General features: G+C 35.0%; 1 protein-coding gene across 2 annotated transcripts; it reads right to left on the bottom strand.

The window, feature by feature from the left end:
• Window positions 1-564: 564 nt before the first annotated feature.
• On the bottom strand, window positions 565-16,154 carry LOC128191697 (tyrosine-protein kinase Abl-like). 2 transcript variants are annotated; one of them, XM_052863904.1, is made up of 11 exons: window positions 15,841-16,154; window positions 9,311-9,484; window positions 7,159-7,457; window positions 6,820-7,015; window positions 6,561-6,722; window positions 5,694-5,871; window positions 5,244-5,428; window positions 4,727-4,879; window positions 4,296-4,385; window positions 4,058-4,174; window positions 565-3,783 (listed from the first exon to the last, which is right to left on the bottom strand). In XM_052863904.1, exons 1-11 carry the CDS (start codon window positions 15,953-15,955, stop codon window positions 1,655-1,657), a joined length of 3,798 nt encoding a protein of 1,265 aa, XP_052719864.1. In that variant the 5' UTR covers window positions 15,956-16,154; the 3' UTR covers window positions 565-1,654. The 2 variants fall into 2 exon arrangements, with proteins under 2 accessions (XP_052719864.1, XP_052719863.1); XM_052863903.1 differs by having other exon boundaries at window positions 7,159-7,461; window positions 9,312-9,484.
• Window positions 16,155-19,476: the final 3,322 nt, after the last annotated feature.

The following is a 19,476-nucleotide window of genomic DNA, read 5'->3' as shown; positions in this document are numbered from 1 at the left end:
GTTTGTCTTCAGCATATAGGCCTACAGTACAAGGATCCTCCACACCCCATGACAAACTGTTCCTCAAAGAGATTCATTCAAAAATCAAATTCCTTATGAATGGATTAAGAATTTAAAACAGCTTTGCTTTTTATTTTATGATTATGTAAATTTTGAGCTTGCCTTTATACTGTAAACGTACTACATTTGGCTGTGTATTCTTTTTAGCGCTTTTGGCAGAATTCGGCTTCCGCTAAATCAAGTTTATAACTAAATGCAATAAATATATGTACAAGAATAGTCACATTCAGAAAAGGCTAATTCAAATCCACGCCAATTTGTCCAAAAACAAAATATCGTACAAGCCAAATATAATACGTTTACAGTAATCTTCCAAAATACAAAAGTTAAAACTAGGTCTCTCATATTAAAACTTCTCCTTCATACCATTTCTGAAGATTATTAAATTATCTAAAATATCTGTTTTCCTGGCTTTTAACCAAAATATCTTATATCAAACGTCAGATATTTCCGACTACCGGTAATTAATAACGAGTGACTTTGATAAAACAACAAACAAATTGATCACTTATATAAATGTATTTTTCATTGAAAAGATTCATTTACAAATTATGGTAACCTTGAGTATTAAAAAGAAGTTAAATAAAGCTTGCTTTCTGGACATGTATGAAGAACATGGAAGTCCTCTATCATTCACATTGCTACAACGGTTTGTTCTCCAATAACTTAATCATCCCACATTCTCTCTCATTTATGTGGTACTCCAAAACAATTGGAGCTAACCCTACACACACTACAGACAATAAACAGAAAATATTTGTACATGTACAAAACTTAGCAAAGCTGTGTTTTATTTTAAACCAAAATATACTGGATATTGACTGCCAATCACTAAAACAATCATTCTGATGTAAAATATTCATTTAATACCTCTTTTTTAACAACCAATTCCTTATGTTTCAAATTTGAAACGATGATACTATTACTTTTTTCAAACTCAAAAAATAATTGTTATATTGCACCATTAGATCATGTCCAATTTCAAGATGTCCATCGCAGGAAATTAAAAGTATTCAATAAAAAGATTTTGTTTTGTCTCTATCCCAAATTTATATTTTACGCTTGTATACGACAGTTCATATTGCAAATAAAGAAGCTAACCAATCAAAAGATTGTAAAGAAGAAACCTCAAGGTTGTGAAATCAGCCGCAGTATTACACTGGTGATCTATCTACAGAGCAGAAACGAAAAAATGATGAAAACCCTACAGATGAGAATAAATGAGTTTCACACAAAATATGACACCTTGGTTAAAATACATGGAAGATTCTCAAGATCTCTGGAACATGCTCTTTTAAAATCAGAAAGGGGCATAACTCTATAGACAACCTTATCAGGCCACTGAATGCAACTTACAACCTAGTGTATAGTAATACATTGGCAATGCTGTGAAAAATAATGCCATTTCATAAAAAAAAAAATCAATGTTTGTGTGGAATAGCAATGCCAGCACTTGATAAACTGAGACGCTATTAAAAGTAAAAATACATATATACATGTATGTCATATTAAAAAGTACACATGCCCCAGAAATACAACCTGACAAATTTCACTGTTCAGAGATTAAAACTGGATTTACATGCAAGTTCAAAGCTCATTTTCTTATCAGATCCACAATTTCTTGGATAGAGGCATGGACATCACTAATAATTTTCATTCCCATTGAGGGGTTGGAACTACAAATGGTTTTGACATTTTCACTTTGAGTCAGTAGGCGTGATAATAATTCCTTGGCGTGAAACTTAGCGTGAGGGGGCATGGAATCAAAGAACTGAGAACATAAGTCATGAAACTGTAGAACTTTTTCATACAGGATCATAAAGTTTGCGCTGTTTTTGTTTCCTGTGCTGGTTAAGTTTTGAAGAGAAGATAAGACATCTTCTGACAAATTAAGAATACTGTCACGAGACACGACAGGAAGGTCCGAATCCGAATTTCCCCCTCCATGTGGATAATTTTCATGCACTGGCTCCAAGGAATCAAATGTAGATTTTGACATAAACATCTGCTGCATACTATGTGGGGGTGGTTTTGGTTTACTACCAATAATGTCATCAATGTTACTTGCTTTTCCTTCCCTCATTGAATTCCTATCATGCTCTCCCCTAGCAAAGGGTTTAAACTGTCCAAAGTCTGGGCCTGCAGACTGAAACATTGCTACTTTTGATAACACTGAAGCACTCTGTTTGTCTTCCTTCTCAGCAGCCTCCTCAGTGTACGGATAATCACCAATTGATGCTGACCTCATTTTTTGAGCGAGATGTGGCCTCATGTTAGGGGAATTAAACTCTGACTGTTTCTTAATTTCTGAGGGAAGCTTGGGATTGAATACATTGTCTCCAGATTTGTCTACAGAGTAGCTAGGAAGAGATTTGTACAAACTCTGGGACATAGAGGAAGGGGGCACTTGGTCCATGCTCTTATCATGATGGTTTTCTTGATCAGGGGGGTCAGTGTACATTCTGGATAATCGTGGACTAGGTTTTGGTTTCTGAGCTGGATCAGGATATTGCCGAGAAAAAGAGTCTAAAGCACCACCAGTGTGTGTTAAGTCTGATTTCTGTCTTTGAAGAAGGGAATTAAAATGAGAATTTTGATTCTCAGCTATCACATGATGAGACTGTGACTTAACAACAGCAGATGGTTTTACATTAGGTTCAGGTTTTATTCCTTCTACAGAATCAGGAGGGACCACATTTTGGTTTTGTCTCCATTGATCAACAGCTGGTCCATTCTCACTTTCTGGTAACAACACCGGACATGAAGCGATGCTTGCTGTGTCTGTTCCAGAATCGTGATCTTCCACGGTGGGAAGGTTGTCTACTCTTTGCTGCTCCACATTGCTTTCCATGGAGGCTAAGTAAGCTTCGATCCGCCTGCCTTTGGGAATGGTCCCATAACGACTTATAGCTTTTGTTACATTGTTCACATCTAAACGACCAATGGTGACTTGATCAGATTCTGCGTCTAAACTCCTGGCTACCATTGTACTGCTTTTTTCAGATTCGACTCTCCTGAATGGTTCACCTGACTTTTTTCTCTGAAGAGCATGTGATGGAAGAGGTAGAGCTTTCTTAGGATACGTTCTACCTTTCACTTGCACCTGACCAAAGTCTTTGTTCTCCTCTAAGAAATTTGTGTTGGTTTCCTTGTCTGACTTTCTTGTGTTTTCAACATCAGAAGCTAGTCTTAGTTCTCGATGATAAGGAATAGAGAATTTCCGGGTAGCATTTTTATCTCCTTGAGAAGGAGATTTAGTTGCACTATCCACATTAATCATGTATTTTGATTTGTCTATAGGTGCTCGCTTAACACTGTCGGAACTGTTTTGGCCAATGCTTCCATCCTCTGAAGTTCTCATTCCTTCTTTGGAATCCATTCTCTGGAACGTTTTCGGTGATCCCAGTTCTAAACGCTTGGATGGTTGCAACGAAATTGTTGGTCCAAAGTCACTAACAGAGGATTGGTCCAAGTCATTCTCGCCATAGAAATCCACTTTACTACCAGAACTTTCGATCTTGGCTTTTTGAAGCTTCATCTTGGCCTTTAATTCACTCTCCATACTTGAATTTTCCTCTTTACAAGATGTGGTCCTTCGTGGAGGAGGGGGTGCCGCCCCACCCTTTTTCTTGGCCTTGTTTGATAATACAGCAGACACCTGTCGCAGTGATTCATCTGAATTCCTGGAGGGTAAAACTTTTCTTCCAATTAATGGTGTGGAACCTAAAAAGGACAGAAAAAGCGTTAAAAATTTTGCAATTCCTTTGAATTACGGTAACAAATCATAATTGATAACAAAATTTTTCAATCTGATGTCAACTTTTCTCCATAACACACTTTATCATTTGGAACAATAAACATATTTGTATGTTAGTTTTCCATTTAATATCATATAATGTTTCTCTTCAACGTCTTCCTATCGTAACATGAAATTTATCTGTACATATAACGGTATTTACAAATCATAACTCCTTTGTGAACACAGAACAATACATACTAGCACTCATTTGTCCTCCATCTGCAATGAGGTCACTCTCTGCTACATTCCTTTTCTTGGAGGACTGTAGAATTGGAATTTTTTTGGAGTCTGTTTTCTCCAACTCTTTTTCGATTTCTGCAATAGAAGAAAGCAATATCATCTACAATATCTATACATGACCAAAAAATTTGAGGAAATCATGAAAAATGTTTACATATATTTATAAACAGTTACCGGTAGTTGCTTAATGCCTTACCTTCATTTAGACTTGACTTGTCAAACATGTGTTCTAAGGAGTTGTGGATCTCTTGAAATGTAGGTCGGTCCTTAGGATCCCACTGCCAGCCTGTTAAGAGGAAAGATTCAATAACTTTTGTACAGGTACATTTAATTTACAAAATTTGTGCAATATCTGTCCTTAATACAATGAAACAATGAGCTCATGTTCATGTTATAGTAGCACACATTTCATAATGCTCTTGTTAGAACAAATTGGGGGGGAAAATGACATCAAAGTTCAGCATTCTCTTATTTTTCAATATTCACTAATCTTTGGGAAATATAATCATTCAAATCCCAGTAAAGGTACATGCAATTAATATACCTACCTGGATTCTTACTTTATACATGATGAATTAACCTTTAATAATAATACAGACACCCTCGTTCACATTAAATGGTACTAACATTTCATCATAAGTTCGTAGACGTTAGCAGGACAGCCAGCTGGCCGGTCCATTCTATACTGTCTCTCTAGCAGATGATACACTTCTGTCAGCTCAACCCCTGGGTAAGGTGACATCCCATAGGTGGCCAGTTCCCAAAGAAGGACCCCAAATGCTAAAGAAAACAAAACAGGTTTACCTTTTATTATGCATATTGCCATTTCAGCTCAAAACACATGTCCAGTACTGTATTGCGTTCAAGATATGCTTTTCAGAACATTTTTGTTATACTGTAGAAGCGGAAATATTCGTGAGGATTCAATTTCGTTATTTTCGTTGGCAATATAAATCAACGAAATTAATCCATGACGAATTTTTATTCCAAGTATTAATGATTACAAAGAGATTACGATATGATGAAATTAAATGCCAACAAAATTTCATATGATTTAAAAAACAACGAAATTCGGACCCAACGAAAATATGTCTTCTACAGTAGATAGAGTGTTACTACTGACAAACTGAGAAGTGAACTATACCCCAAACATCTGACTTGGTGGAGAATCTGTTGAAGGCCAGGCCCTCTGGGGCAGTCCATTTGATGGGAAACTTTGCCCCAGCATGAGCAGTGTAAGTGTCATCCTTCATGAGTCGTGCCAGACCAAAGTCTGCCACCTTCACCAGGTGGTCAGGGCCCACCAAGCAGTTCCTGGCAGCCAAGTCTCTGTAACAAAAAATATGTGAACGTTTTAACTAACAGGTCACAAAATAAGTACATTGTAATTAAATGTACCGGTATTACATATCATCATCCTTTTCTGGCATACAGATAGAATATAAATGTATTCGTTATTATATTTAGACATAAAAATCATAAAATATGGCTAATAAGTGAAAAAACGTTTGAGCAATGTTACATGCAGGGGCAGTAACATGTTCCAGTATTAATTGTCTCATTTTTTTCCTCAATGTATAATAAGACCACTGACCTGTGTATGAAGCATCTGGCCTCCAAATAGGCCATTCCTGAAGCTATCTGTGTAGCCATGTACATCAATACTGTAGGGCCGATGTCATCTTTTGAGGTACTACGCAAGTAATCCAACAAGTTACCCTGGGCCATAAACTCCGTTACAATGTAGAAAGGAGGCTCTCGTGTACAAACACCTACAAAAAAAATTATTATATATTATAAGGTCTTTGATTATTTTAAATGAAGAAAATTATCCTATAGGCTACCGGTTGTATCATAATACATGTATTATGAGGGTTTTTTCTTGATTAATTTTCATTGCTTTATACAAATACTTCATATACTGTGGAATCATTTAAATTCGTGGGGGCCAATGTCTAGTGACTTCTTTGCTCATTCACAGGGATGTAATTACGTGGATGCGTTGGTTACTGTTTAAGTAACAAAGATAACTCTTTCCAAAAAAAAAATTTCGTTGAGGATTTAAATTTGTGGGGAAGGGATACCCACGGATACCACGAAAATTGAGCCACCACGAATTCTAATGATTCCACAGTAAATAATACACTCACTAAGGCCATCAACATTTGTAAAGAACTGTGCTTTGTAAAACTACCAGACACATTTCCTCTACACTATTCATTCTTTGAAAAAAAAGCACAAAGTTTGTGCTCTCAGGTCAGATCAAGAACAAAAATTTCTACTTTGGTTAAATTTTAAAATACAAAAACTTTTGTTTAGAAGGAGTTGTCTTGAACAGTCAAAGCCCTGTTTTCAAAACCTACCAACACTTCAAATATGATAAAACAAAGTTGAATTTTGAATCTACAGCATGTATCAGCACACAAAAGGAAACAAGGACTCTGACAAAAGGATTCCCTACCTAGTAATTGGACTAGATTGGGGTGCTTCATCTCCTTCATGATACAGGCTTCCTCCAGGAAATCTTTGAGAGCCATGGTGTCCTCTTTCAGAGTTTTGACAGCCACTGTTTTATTGTAGCGCTTCCATATTGCTTCATACACATCTCCATACTGTCCTCCACCTGCAATGAATAAATCTTGATCTTAACAAATCTGTTGCTCCTTCAAAATGAAAAAATGCTCCATTTAATCCTGCTGTCCCCAGCCTGACCTACTGACCTAGCCTGTGCTTCATGGCAATCTCTGTCCTCTCTATCTCCCACCTATCTGGCTCTGGACTGAGGCCAAACACTGTGGGTTTCTGGCGTTTTGGTGCTGGATACAGGAGAGTGGTGACCAGACCATCAGAGTGAATGGAGTGGTGGTGGACTAGTTCAGCTAGAGTGTTGAATCTGTGCTCAGCTGTCACGTAAACCTAACAAACATTGCATCCAGAACTTTTTTTTAAATCCAGAACTTTTTTTTCTAGCTTATGGGAAATACTGCATGTAAATGTTGAATATGTAATTTATTTGGTTCAATTGTATGTTTAAGCATTACAAAAGACACTAAACTTACCTTTCCATCTGAGTCATCACTAATTCTGTAATGGTAGACCCGTCCTTCAAACCGTACAGAGATTGACCTTTGACCTGGACTACTTTCACTTTCTCTAACAAGGAAGCTGCCGTTGATGCCGCTACTGAGCAGGTACTCGGAGGCATTTCTGGAGATCTGTCCATGGTACCAGGAGAACTTGTCCAGACTGTTGACAGGGGCAATGTAGTTGCTAGGCACCCAGCCAATCTCCCCGGCTTTGTTCTTGACCTCACACCACTCGCCACCCTTGTTATACCCCAAGATTGTGATTTGTTCCCCTTCAACAAAGTGCAAGGTGATAGAAAGATGTAGCAGAAAGTCACATGCATGTACATAAATAACAAACAACACACAAGCAAACTAAAATTTCAAAGAATTTTTGAAAAATAATATTACAATATAGAAATAAATTTAAAGCAAAGAAATTAATTCATTTCACACTACAGAGTAGAAATTTCACAAAAGTAAAGCATTCAGTTGAGAAATAAATTTCACAAGCTACCACTATTTGGTACATGTATTTTATTGCAAATCAATGTACATCTAAAATCTAAAGACTATTAAAGATGCTGCAACATACTGAAAGATATTCTCAAATTTGTCAAACTTGTCCAGATTTCTAGGATTGCTTTTCAAACAAAAATATGGGCTTTTGAAAATGAAATTTCAATTTTTTTCTTATAATTATTTATTTATTTTTTTTTGCAGGGGGGGGGGGGGGGGAGGTTGTTGATTGAAAACATGATTACCTAGTATTTTGAATAATATGTAAAACACAAAGTCCAGCCATATTGGACTCAAAACCTGCTGTTCTCTAGTCTTGATACATAACCACTGAGCTAGCAATTTAGACAAACCTTTTTGCAAGGAAAAACAATCTAATGCCAACAAAATAGCAGTAAAGGATCCCTAAAACCTAAATTGAGATGCTGTATTTGATTTATAGAACTTATACACCTTTTTCTTACCATTATCATATGTCCTTTCCAATTCTCATTTCTCTAACAGCAAATTTAATTTTTTTTAAATACATCATCTTAAAACATTTAGCGTTCTGCAAACTTTTAGTTTTAGTTACTTAGTTGGTGAGAAATTTTATAAACACTCCCAGATCCATATTTTTTTATAAAATACAATTGTGTATACCCGTACTTGAAAATATGCCTTGAAAACCAAAATATCATTTTGTTTTGTCCCCCTTTTTCTGAATATTTTTCCCATTATAAACCTTATCTGTCAAACTACAGATTTTAATATTAATCTAACGACACAGACATGCAGTTCTTATCACCCCACACAAGGGCTCCATATTGTGTTAAGTGACAGCGAAGTCAATTGTAGCCAGAGATTTCCTGCACAATTGATAAGACAACATCAGTATTGCAGCATTAAGATGCATGGCAGTGTTTATACTGAGCACACCTACAGCAAGTGTGAAGACCAAGCCAAAATCAATATCCCTCATGCACTCTGCCGTGCATTCTCCTGATTGATATACCAGTTCTTGTAATGCTGTTTTATTGAACAAGACAGATAATTGAGATGATGTCTTATTGTTGCCAGGTAATAGATAAAGAATTAATGGATAATACAACTTCAAGTGATAAAGCCAGGTCTATTTTGTCTATACACAACACAATTATACAGAGATACAACAACTTCATATTCTATTTTCAACAATTCAAACTAACATTGAAGAAATTTTAGAGACACAACAATCAAATCGTTATCTCTTTTCTACAGAAAAACAACAACTGATTCACAACACCAACATATTTAAGAAACTAACAATAACTTTTTTTATTCTCAAAACAATTGCCAAATATTGGAACATTCTTTAATAATTCTTCAATTATTATTCAATTACTGATTTCCCTTAAGAATCCAAGTACATGTACTTTTATGGTGGCAATCAACCTGCATCATGCTCAGGCTGGTATACCGTCTTACTCATAGAAGTTATATAATATTTAAAGTCAATAAAGATGATAACATTTTGTATTTTTAGCATTCCTTCTCAATGCATGGATAGACAATAAATGTACTATTCAAAGAGAATGAAATTTCTGGATTCATTCTTAATCAAAACGACATAAAGATATTTTGGTTCTGGGGCTAATAAGACTGGTACCTTTGATAATGCTGAGCTGGTTGTCTCCCCCTGATTGAAAGTCGTACAAAGCCACAAACAAATTGGGATCATCCTCGTTCTGTGCTAGCAGGTTCTCCTTCGACATCCATTTTGTGTTCAGGAAGTCACCTAGAGGAGATGGAGGTAGAGGCCGGGTCGTCAAGGTCGGTGTATCTGAAGGTCAACAAAAAGTCAAGTATAGCTGTTTTTAACAAGCAGTATTAACAAAAATCAGATTAAATCAACATGAAAAGTTTGGTATTAATATCTATACCGCTTTTATTTTTTTTCAATTACAAGGAAATACATTCATGTACTTTCAAGTATTCAAACTAGTACATTGCCCGTATTATTATTTAACAGGTAATATTAAAGAACACCTATTTTTCTATTATCAAATTCAATTAACGTAGAGTTTTTCTTCTAGCGTTTTTATCACAATTTAAGGAAATAAGTGTACATCTATTAACTATTAAAACTATAGAACAATGGATGAATGATTATCTAACATGTAGTAAAAGTACATGAACTGGTAAATGACTGTTAATTAATATCCACTTCAATTATCAAATGTTCTCCTATAAACTGACACTCAGTTCATTAAGTGACATCTATCATGAACCAGATAATGACATGTACATCATTCAATTCTCCTGATTATCTCATTGTTGTGATAAAAACCTATAAGTATGCCAAGCATAATCTGAGAGTTATGGCTGCATAATCAACTTTTCTTTTTCCTTAACACAGCTATCTGTAAGTTGAGTTCTATTATCTGCATATACATAAATTCTCATTATTCAAACCCGTCTGTTGTTCAATTACACACTACTCTGTAAACTCTCATCAGGGCAATCAGGCATATGGAATAATCTGAATACATATACATAATCTTGTGTATAGAAAAAAAACTCTCCAGTGCAAGAAAGCACTTGGTATTGTATCTCGACTGATACAAAACATACACAGAGATTTCAACATACTACACAAAGAAACTTGCTCCTTTCAGTTATCAAAATGATCTCAGGCAAGCTTGTTTTATTTGCAGCAATCTGTCTGTTTCTATGGCAGACATCAAGGTTTTTCTTCTGACACATCGGAAACCTTGATGGTCACCGACCTGCTATCTACACTGTCAGAATTCGACTGGCTTTATCAAAGCATCAAATTCTGCAACCTTTCACTCCTTTTCTGACCAGATCTTGTACAGGAAAAAACCTATTACATGTACTACAATTTTGCTCATACTAATAAGCAATCAGTGAAGAAAGGTCAGAGTAATATTCTGAACAAAGTAAAAAAAATCACATCCAGGCTTTACACCAGAATCAATTCCCTGCGCCTCATGCACCATGCAGTAAATAGCAAAAAATCAATATTTCACTGGTGGTTTCTCATTCCACATACAATTAATACCTCTTTCTTCAGGTTTTAAGGTGATTGATGAATTACACAAAGAGATCATTAATAGGAAGTGGCTGACTGATGCTTGGTTACATGTACAATATCAGTGAAGTAAAAAAATAAGTTTGCTCTCATAATACAAAAGCTCTGCATGTATGTCGCATTTTAAATTCTCCCATATATAAACAGGCTGTCACTTTGATGTATAATTACATGCCATTTTATTTCTAATTTTTGTGTTCATAGAACATAAATGACCACACCCTCTACCAAACCACACAGTAGACTGTCGTCTCTGTGTCTCTCTTCATCAGGCCTCACACACACAGAAATGTTCCGTCTCAGTGGCCACTGGCTACACAGCCTCTCTCAATCTGTTATTTCTGAATAATGATCAGGCTGCACTACTCACTAATGGCCGACACCTTCCCTGTCCATCAACTTCAGGTCAAGTACGTCATGTGACAACAAAGACATAAAAATGTAGCAGCTGTTTCAGCTCATTCATAAATACATTGGTTACTCAAAGAAAGAAGAAAATCTTCAATGCTTAGAGTCAAATCATCCTCAATCTATAAATCAGGTTTTTTCATGTAAACATTATGATCTTATCAGTAGGTGTGTATCAAATGACATTTATTGCTTTTAAAATGGGGTTAATTTTGTGATTTGGGAAGGATTAAATGTCAGTGATCACATGACTCAGGACAGTCCTCCTACTGCCATATACACTACATGTGTATATGTACTGTGCTCAAACAATACACAGGTGTGTCATTATGCACCTGTCCAGGTGAGGAGAGCTGACCAGCATGCTGATGATTTGCCAAATACACCAAGCTCCAAAACGAGTCTCATCATTAAACATAAAAAGGTTAACAATACATTTTTGTATCTTTTTTATTGTTGAGCAATTTTCTTCGTTCCTTTATGCAGTTCGACTCCTACTGTGACTAAATCAGACTTGTTTTTTCCCTGCTGTGTAGCTGGGGTGAAACTAAGATATTCCTGAATTTACCACTTACTCTTAAATCTCAAATTGACATATACGATATTTAGCGATATGCAATAGCTGGCAAGACGCTCTTCTAAATGCTGTTAATTTGCCGACAGTGGAAATTTCTTTCTATGAACTAGGTCATAAGATTCCAAAAGTTGCCCTTTAAACCATGATTGTTAGACAAAGTAAACACCTTCCAGTAACTCTCTGTTTATCCACATCTACATGTAGTGTATACCTGTACGTTTAAAATGAATAAGAAAGATCATGTCACCTGTGTACATCGCGGCTCAGGTGTTACACTAAGCACACCTGTGATAGATTCAACATTTTCATATCACAGATTTACCTTAGAAAATTGACTACCTGTGATAATCAATCAACAAATCTCGATCACCATCAAGTACTTTTAGTTTTATACAGGGCTTGTCTCAAATATATGGCTCTACTTGCTGACCTATTCTCTCAATCCTTGAATGAAATGATGTTATCAAAACTTGACAGTCACTAGGTGCAAAACTCTCCTCAATTAATGAATAAATTACCTTGGTTTGATTTAAAAAGCCTGAAATGTGAGGGAGGGAATAAAACACCACATATTAATTATCCCTCCAAGCTCAAACAAAGTCCTGTATCAGGTATTCTAAGTAGTAACCACACATTTATGGAGAAAACAAACCAATAACTGAAAATGAATCCCTCTTTCTGAATCACAAAGTACAATTTACATGCATACAGTAAACCCCACAAGTATAATTCATTTTTGATTCAGAAATAAATGTAACAACATTTTTAGGCAAAGGAAAAATCAAGTTTTAATAAAAAAATTTTTTACCTCATCATAATATAATAACAAAATTGTTATAATTTGTTTAAGATGTTATGGTATTAAAAGAGTATTTAAAATGTTTACTTCAGTTCACATTATGACATGCTGAATGGTTGTCTGTATTTGTACTTGTTGGACCAACATCACTAATACTTTAGTAAGACAAATTGTAAAATTACAAGTTTTGCATGTACGTATTTGTGCATTGATTTGCCTTTCAATTAACGGTATTACACAACATTTAATGAAAATATGTAACAAGTTCTTGAACCCTTTATAAAACCGAGCACATATCAGGATATATGTACACTTGTGAGGTTTTGTGGTTTTGAAGTTATTACTCAACAAAGCCATTGCCCTTGACAATAGCTAATTAAATACACAATCGCTCAAATTCCTCTTAAAAGTGACCATTGTAAACATCACTTAAGAGACCAAGTTCATATTACAATCTATACCTTTATCCATAAGGCCAGAAATAACCACATGTCATAAATAGACATCCAACATTGAATACACATCTGTATAATTAAACATAAAACGTAGAAAAAGGGTCGAGCACTCTACATAACCTCTTCAAGAATGTGTATTGAAGAAAATCTAACATTCAAGAAACTTCAAACATGAATTAAGGTCCTCAGCATATCTGTTCTGCACATGGCTCAGTTGTATAATTGAAAAATTGAAAATTCCATGGTTGAAATTCTGTAACAACAAAGATATGCAAGTGGCATCTATCCCAACAGCTAAATGTATAATACGGTTAATTAACCAAAATAAGCTGCAAGCTGCAACTCCTAAAGACTAGCCAAGAGACATGGAGGACAAATGCTGGATTTTTTCACAACATGCAAAAATGTCTACTCATCCAGTCAAACTGAATAAAATGTGCACTTGCTGCCTCATGAATTCTTTAATGGATTGTTGAAACAAAAGCTTAGCAAAATCTTTCACTTAACCTTCAACACATTGAACATGTCTAATATGCTATTTCAGTATTTCTACATTGAGTTTGAAATCATCAGGTCAGAAGAACCATGCAAGAGAAAACCAAGTCTATTGGACCACAATTGTATTTTATACATCAAATGATGATTAGAATCCCTATGAAATTTGAAAACATCAGTGGTAAATCAAGCACCTGCAGAAATGAAATGAAGATTCAAATCAAGATAGATTAATATTTTCTAAACAGCTGGACAATAGACTAGCCACAAAGGAACATATCTTTCAGCAAAACTATCTATTCAAGTACTAGCTGTAACACAACTTTCCCATTATATCTGAATAGAATCAAAGAGGTAAACTACAGATCTAGGATGAGTAATCTAGGTGTGGGTTCACTCCTCCATCCTCAAAATACTGTTTATCAATCACTAGCTTGAAGACTAGATGTAGCAAATAAATTGTCATTTAGTCGGACATTATCATATAAACTTGGAAAACAGGAAGTTCTGGATGAAGATTCAAACCTTGAGCCTGATAACACTTGACCCTCTTCAGGCCAATGGTCACTTAGATGCTCTTAAAATTGCAAAGAACATATAAAGTACAAGCAAGTCATTGGTAGTTTTCTCTATGAATATAGTTTAAGCCTACATTTAAAACATTTAATATTATATGAGATCAGTTTGCCCATGGTCTGTCGAATGTCAGTGAACAGTATAAATTGAGAATGAAATTAAAATGTGATAGACTGTGATGGGTATCTTTAAACCAGTTTTAAACTCTTAATTGATTCTTCACCCATTAAAGACTATAAAGTATCAACAATTAACCAGTGTGACCAACGCAGACTGGTACAGAGAACATCTGAACTTCTTTTTTATCTCATTAGCCTCTGGAATTCAGCATAATAAATATCAGTAAGCAGTTTAGTACTTATACATGTTGATACTTCTAAAAATTGAGTCATGGTGCAAAAAATAAGAAATGAATGAAATACATGTTCTAGCAATTACAAGCTTGATCGAAATTTCCCTGTATTGTTCTGAAGTCTGGCACTTTGTTGTTTATTATCAATAATGGAAAATTCTTTTTGTATGTGTTACCATTATCTTATTTATAAATAACCTCTCATTTCTAGACCCCCCCCCCCCAACTGATGTTCATACTGTAATACAGTACATTTAGGCTTAGTACTGCGGCTACTGCTACACTCCTACTACCACTAGGTAGCCTGGGGTGGGTTAATCTTTTAGCTCAGTGGGTAGAGCATTTGTATATTAGTCAAAAGATCTTAAGTTTGAAACCACCTGGACTGGAATGAAGTTTCGTTTGACTCTATTAGTACATGTATTTGGAAATTCAATAGAATCTGAGGAAGAAAGTCATGAGTATATATGGATTATGAACTGCCAAGCTTCTACCGTCACTAACTAGTGAATTAACCTTTTAGCTCAGTTGACAGAGCATTTTTTATAAACCAAAGGGTCTAACTGACTTGATGAATTTTATGCATTCACGTGAACACCCTTACAATCTGTTACAATACAATGATCTGAAAATATCGAAATAAAGATACTGCATACTCATGATACTTTGTAACAAAGTAGTTTGAGACCATGTAATTCACGGACACCCTGAACTTCATCAAGATTTCCCAGTTTCTAATAATATTCATGATATTACATCAAAACATAAGCAGTACATGATCATGGATTTCTGAAATACACAACAATAATGTTCAAGTGTAAACAACGCCTGGTCTTGAATACCTCCCCCAAACATGTATATGATTACAAAAACAAAAATGTTATGTTATTTTTAAATTAAAAGACATTTTTCTCCATAGACAATAATATAATGCCATCCCTGCCTCATGAGTTGAAGTAGTTCAAATGCCTGCTAACTGAATGCAGATAACAGCTGGATCATGAATATGATCTTGGACATAATATTCAATGTATTATGCATCAATCCTGACATACTTTCCTATTGACACTGATTAATAATCTTCAAAATCATGTTGGTAAATTCCAATATTTCGGTAGGGGCCTACCATTAGGACATGGCAAAAGATACAAAGAACTAAACAAAACTATATTGTGTGCAGTAACATCATGTACAGGTCAATATTCCTTTCAATAATTCAAGAGATCTCAATTTTTCATGCAAACCTAGAGATTCTGAACTGAAAATGTCCCTCAGAAGCTTGACCACCCTGTGTTTGTTATGTCTGCTGCTCCAGACACAGTAGCACGGCTGACGTAGGGTGAGTCATTGTGTACTCCGGGTTCCTATGTTAGATCTAACATGGAATCCGTGTTGCGGACGCGTCCGGAAACTACCACTTACCGGGTTGGTCAGAAGGGAAAAAGTTCCCCTGGGGAATCTTGGCCGGGGGCGGTTCCTTCTTTGTCTTGGATTTGGCCGGTTTAGGATTTCCTTCTTTCCCTTGTTGGGCTCCCATCTCTCTCCTACGGTTTTCTACTCCCTAGCCCCCTTCTCCTTGCATGGTGTCTGCACCGCTTCACGTCATTGTAGTTAAGTAGTAGGTAGCAAATTTGGAGGAAATACTTAAATTCATATGGTTGACACAACAGGGAAAAAGTCGATAATCTATTCCCTCGTATTCACTTCCTTCCTTCCGAGTCCGCCATGTTGGTCTTATATCCAAACGAAAACGAGGCAGTAATTGACGAATGTATCCCATCCGAAACTCGTTTTCCCGAACGGACATGCCTTAAGAAGAACGATGAGTATAGAAACTGTCCGATGCGGCGAGTCGTATTCGCGCAATCGTCTCAAAATATGTTTTTGTCACAGACTGTAGAGAATTTTTTGAGCATTTACTAAAATATACATATCATTCTTAACGCTATGTTTTCGTAGATGCTAAAGACTGTTTGCAAATAAAGTGTCATTATTTACCTAAGCAAGTTTTATTTAGAATATAACGTTATTATATGACAGACTGTTACATCGCGTTATGCGTCAAAGTAATATTCATTATGTCCATGGGCCAAATTGCTCACCTGAGCAACTGTACTTATTTCTTGAACTCCTGATATGTATATTTTTGTTGTTTCCGTAATAATTTTTGTTTAAATTTTATAATCGGGATGCATGCTTGAATTGTTGTATCACAAAATAGGCCTACTTATGTGTAATAAAAACAGAACTTCTGTTTATGAACATATTGGGCATTCAATCTTCAATTTCACTGTTATTTAACTTATTTTCACTTCAACTTCAACAACTCCATGATAACACATTTATTTATATGTAAATTTAAGAAAAATGTTTCCTGCGAGAAAAGGGGGAGGAGCTAGGGCAGGCCCCTGTTCTCCCTCCGATGCTACCGGTACATGCTTGTTTTGCCCCACTTTTTTTTTCACAATTTTCCGCCCTCTTGTAAGAATCAATGCTGTGGCCCAGGGTCATGAAAGCTCAGTGGAACAATACAGAGATTGGAGAAGGATGATTCATCTCGGTATGTTGAATCTTACCGGGGAAGGGGGTTACAACTGATAATAATTTTTACTATTTAATCCTTGCAAAAGTTACGTTTCCAACAATGGAAAGGTGGCCAATTTGGGTTCAGTCCCTATAGTTCTGGTGAGTTAATATATTAATTGCTCCTTCTCTTTCCTGTTTCACATGTAATTACCGGTAGCCATTTTTCATTTCATGTTTCAAGACATGCATACCTACATACCGGTATGTACCATATTCACTATTATAATATCATTTCACAAACAAAACAAAAATCAGTTGATTTCATTTTTTAATCTATATACATTTCAATTGTTCTCAGTATAAAAGTTATGAAAAAATATAATGTCTGTGTTATGTTCAGTTGAAAATATTTATCAGTTATTGGCTTTATAAACTGGGATTGCTCTGCTGGTATATTTGCCAAATAAAATTGCACTAATTAACATCCAACATACTGTATTCATGTAATATATGCCAATTTTACAGAGCAGTTGTAATTCCTAACACCATTTTTTTTAACAATCTTTTTGTCAATTTTCTATATCAACTATAAATATGTTCTGAGCCAGATCCTATACATTTTGATTATTGTGAACATTTAATTATGTTGACTTGTACGTGATACCCCTTTGTCCTTATGTCTGCAGTCAAGCTATGTCACTGTTTGCTGAAAAAAAATGATTCGGTGGCCCAGGTTTTTATTTAACTATACCAAGCCCTTTTATACTCCGAAGCTTCAAGAATCTTTTTTTTTTCAAGTTTACACCAAATCTTATTTCAAGCATGAAATTTAAGATAAAACAATCCAGGGTTAATACATTGTGTATTGTGTATTCATAAACATGCAAAGAAAATTACATGGACTGCATGATAACTAGTGCATTAAACATTTTTTACATGTATACATAGTAGACTTGTATGAGCCAAAGCAATGGAGTTTGTTATTGTTTTGTGCCATGTATTGTGGCCCCTATGGTTATGCTTAAAGCAATTCATAGTTTTCATTATAGCACAGTTATAGTAGTTGATTGTAACAAAAAACAATCAAAGTACTGAAGTACTGACGGGAGTTGATTTTATCGATTGTTATTTATTTTAAAATAAACGAATAATGTGATATGTTATTTTGCGTGGCAAGTAAATTCCTTTAAGTTTTTGAATTACGCACATTTTTATAATCTGAATCCTACAGGAATTTCGTGAAAACCCAATAACAATCATGATATGTAATATTCAAAGAATTATTCCATCTAACTGTGTATTAGTAATCGAAATAGTTATGAGAAATTGTATGGAACCAAGCAAAATTGAACTCTACTCTCGTTCAACCAGACTCTCGGCTGTATCCGTTAATCTCCGACAAGCAAGAGAGACTCTATGCTTGTCGGAGATTTACGGAGACAGCCGAGCGTCTGGTTGAACGTCTGGCGCAGGAATACATAAAATGTACGACTTCAAAAAATATCTAAATTGTTCGTACCATTTAAAATCTGACTATTTACAAGGTATCTATAAATGAGTTTCCTTGATGAACAATGCTTAAGAACTCATTACATCGAATTTATTGATTAGAACTAAATGTTGTCAGCGGTGTTGATTTGTGCTTAGGTCCAAACACTGTTTCACTTTCGGTTTGCCTGAGTAACTGCATAGGAGAGTTGATTAAAATCAACTCCCTAAAAGGAAACTAGATTTCTGTTGCTATTTTGCTAGTTATGAAAAAACATACATTATATGATACAAATACATTTTTTTTATAGTAAGATGTTAAATTACCGGTATGTCTATTGAATATTCTTGGTTTAAAAATGTATGGGGACATTTCTGCCCCTTAAATGCAAGATAGTTTATGTCAATACACACAAAAAAATATGTCTACATGCAAGATAATATTTTTATTTTTTTAAAGTGTTTTTAGGAAAAGAAAACTTAATTACCAGACAGTTTCTAACATAACATAAAAAAAAAAGACGCAACATTATCTTCACTGTTTGTCTGCAAGATCTTAATGTAACATGCTAGACAATTATATTTACTTGGACTTATTATTTCAACATGCAAAATAAGTACGTCAACCAAGTTCATATCCCGTTGAACTTTTTAGCAATGCTGTTCATTTCTTAATTGATCTCAAATATTAGTTTTCTCATGTTTCACATTGTTTATTTCTTATAAAGCCCTTGTCTTGAAAAAGGCAAATCGTTCAGAATTGTTAAAATTACCGAGATTTCATGTTTAAAATAATCTGAGCGAAAAGTGCATGCTGTGATCATTGTGACATATCATAAAAAAGTTCCCACAGATTTGAATGTTTTTGCTATCCTATAGGTTCATATCAGGAAGCATATTTGCAAATGTAAATATTCTAAATTTAATTAAAATTTCACTATTGTTTCCTGAAACATTTTAGATAAGAATGATTAAAAAAAATTAAGGACAGGGATGTCTTACAATATCCATGATTTTGCTTTATCCATATTTGTACTATACAAG

Source organism: Crassostrea angulata, chromosome 7 (genome assembly GCF_025612915.1).
Source record: "Crassostrea angulata isolate pt1a10 chromosome 7, ASM2561291v2, whole genome shotgun sequence".
Classification (NCBI taxonomy): Eukaryota; Metazoa; Mollusca; class Bivalvia; order Ostreida; family Ostreidae; genus Magallana; species Magallana angulata.
This window is presented reverse-complemented; position numbering and strand designations above follow the sequence as displayed.

Coding starts and splice junctions, on each gene's coding strand:
- LOC128191697 (XM_052863903.1), bottom strand. CDS start 15,955: ATGGGAGCCCAACAAGGGAAAGAAGGAAATCCTAAACCGGCCAAATCC. Junction 7,462..9,311: donor ACCAGCTCAGCATTATCAAA/GGTACCAGTCTT, acceptor TTGCACTTTGTT/GAAGGGGAACAAATCACAAT. Junction 5,872..6,560: donor CAATCTAGTCCAATTACTAG/GTAGGGAATCCT, acceptor TTTTTTTTGTAG/GTGTTTGTACACGAGAGCCT.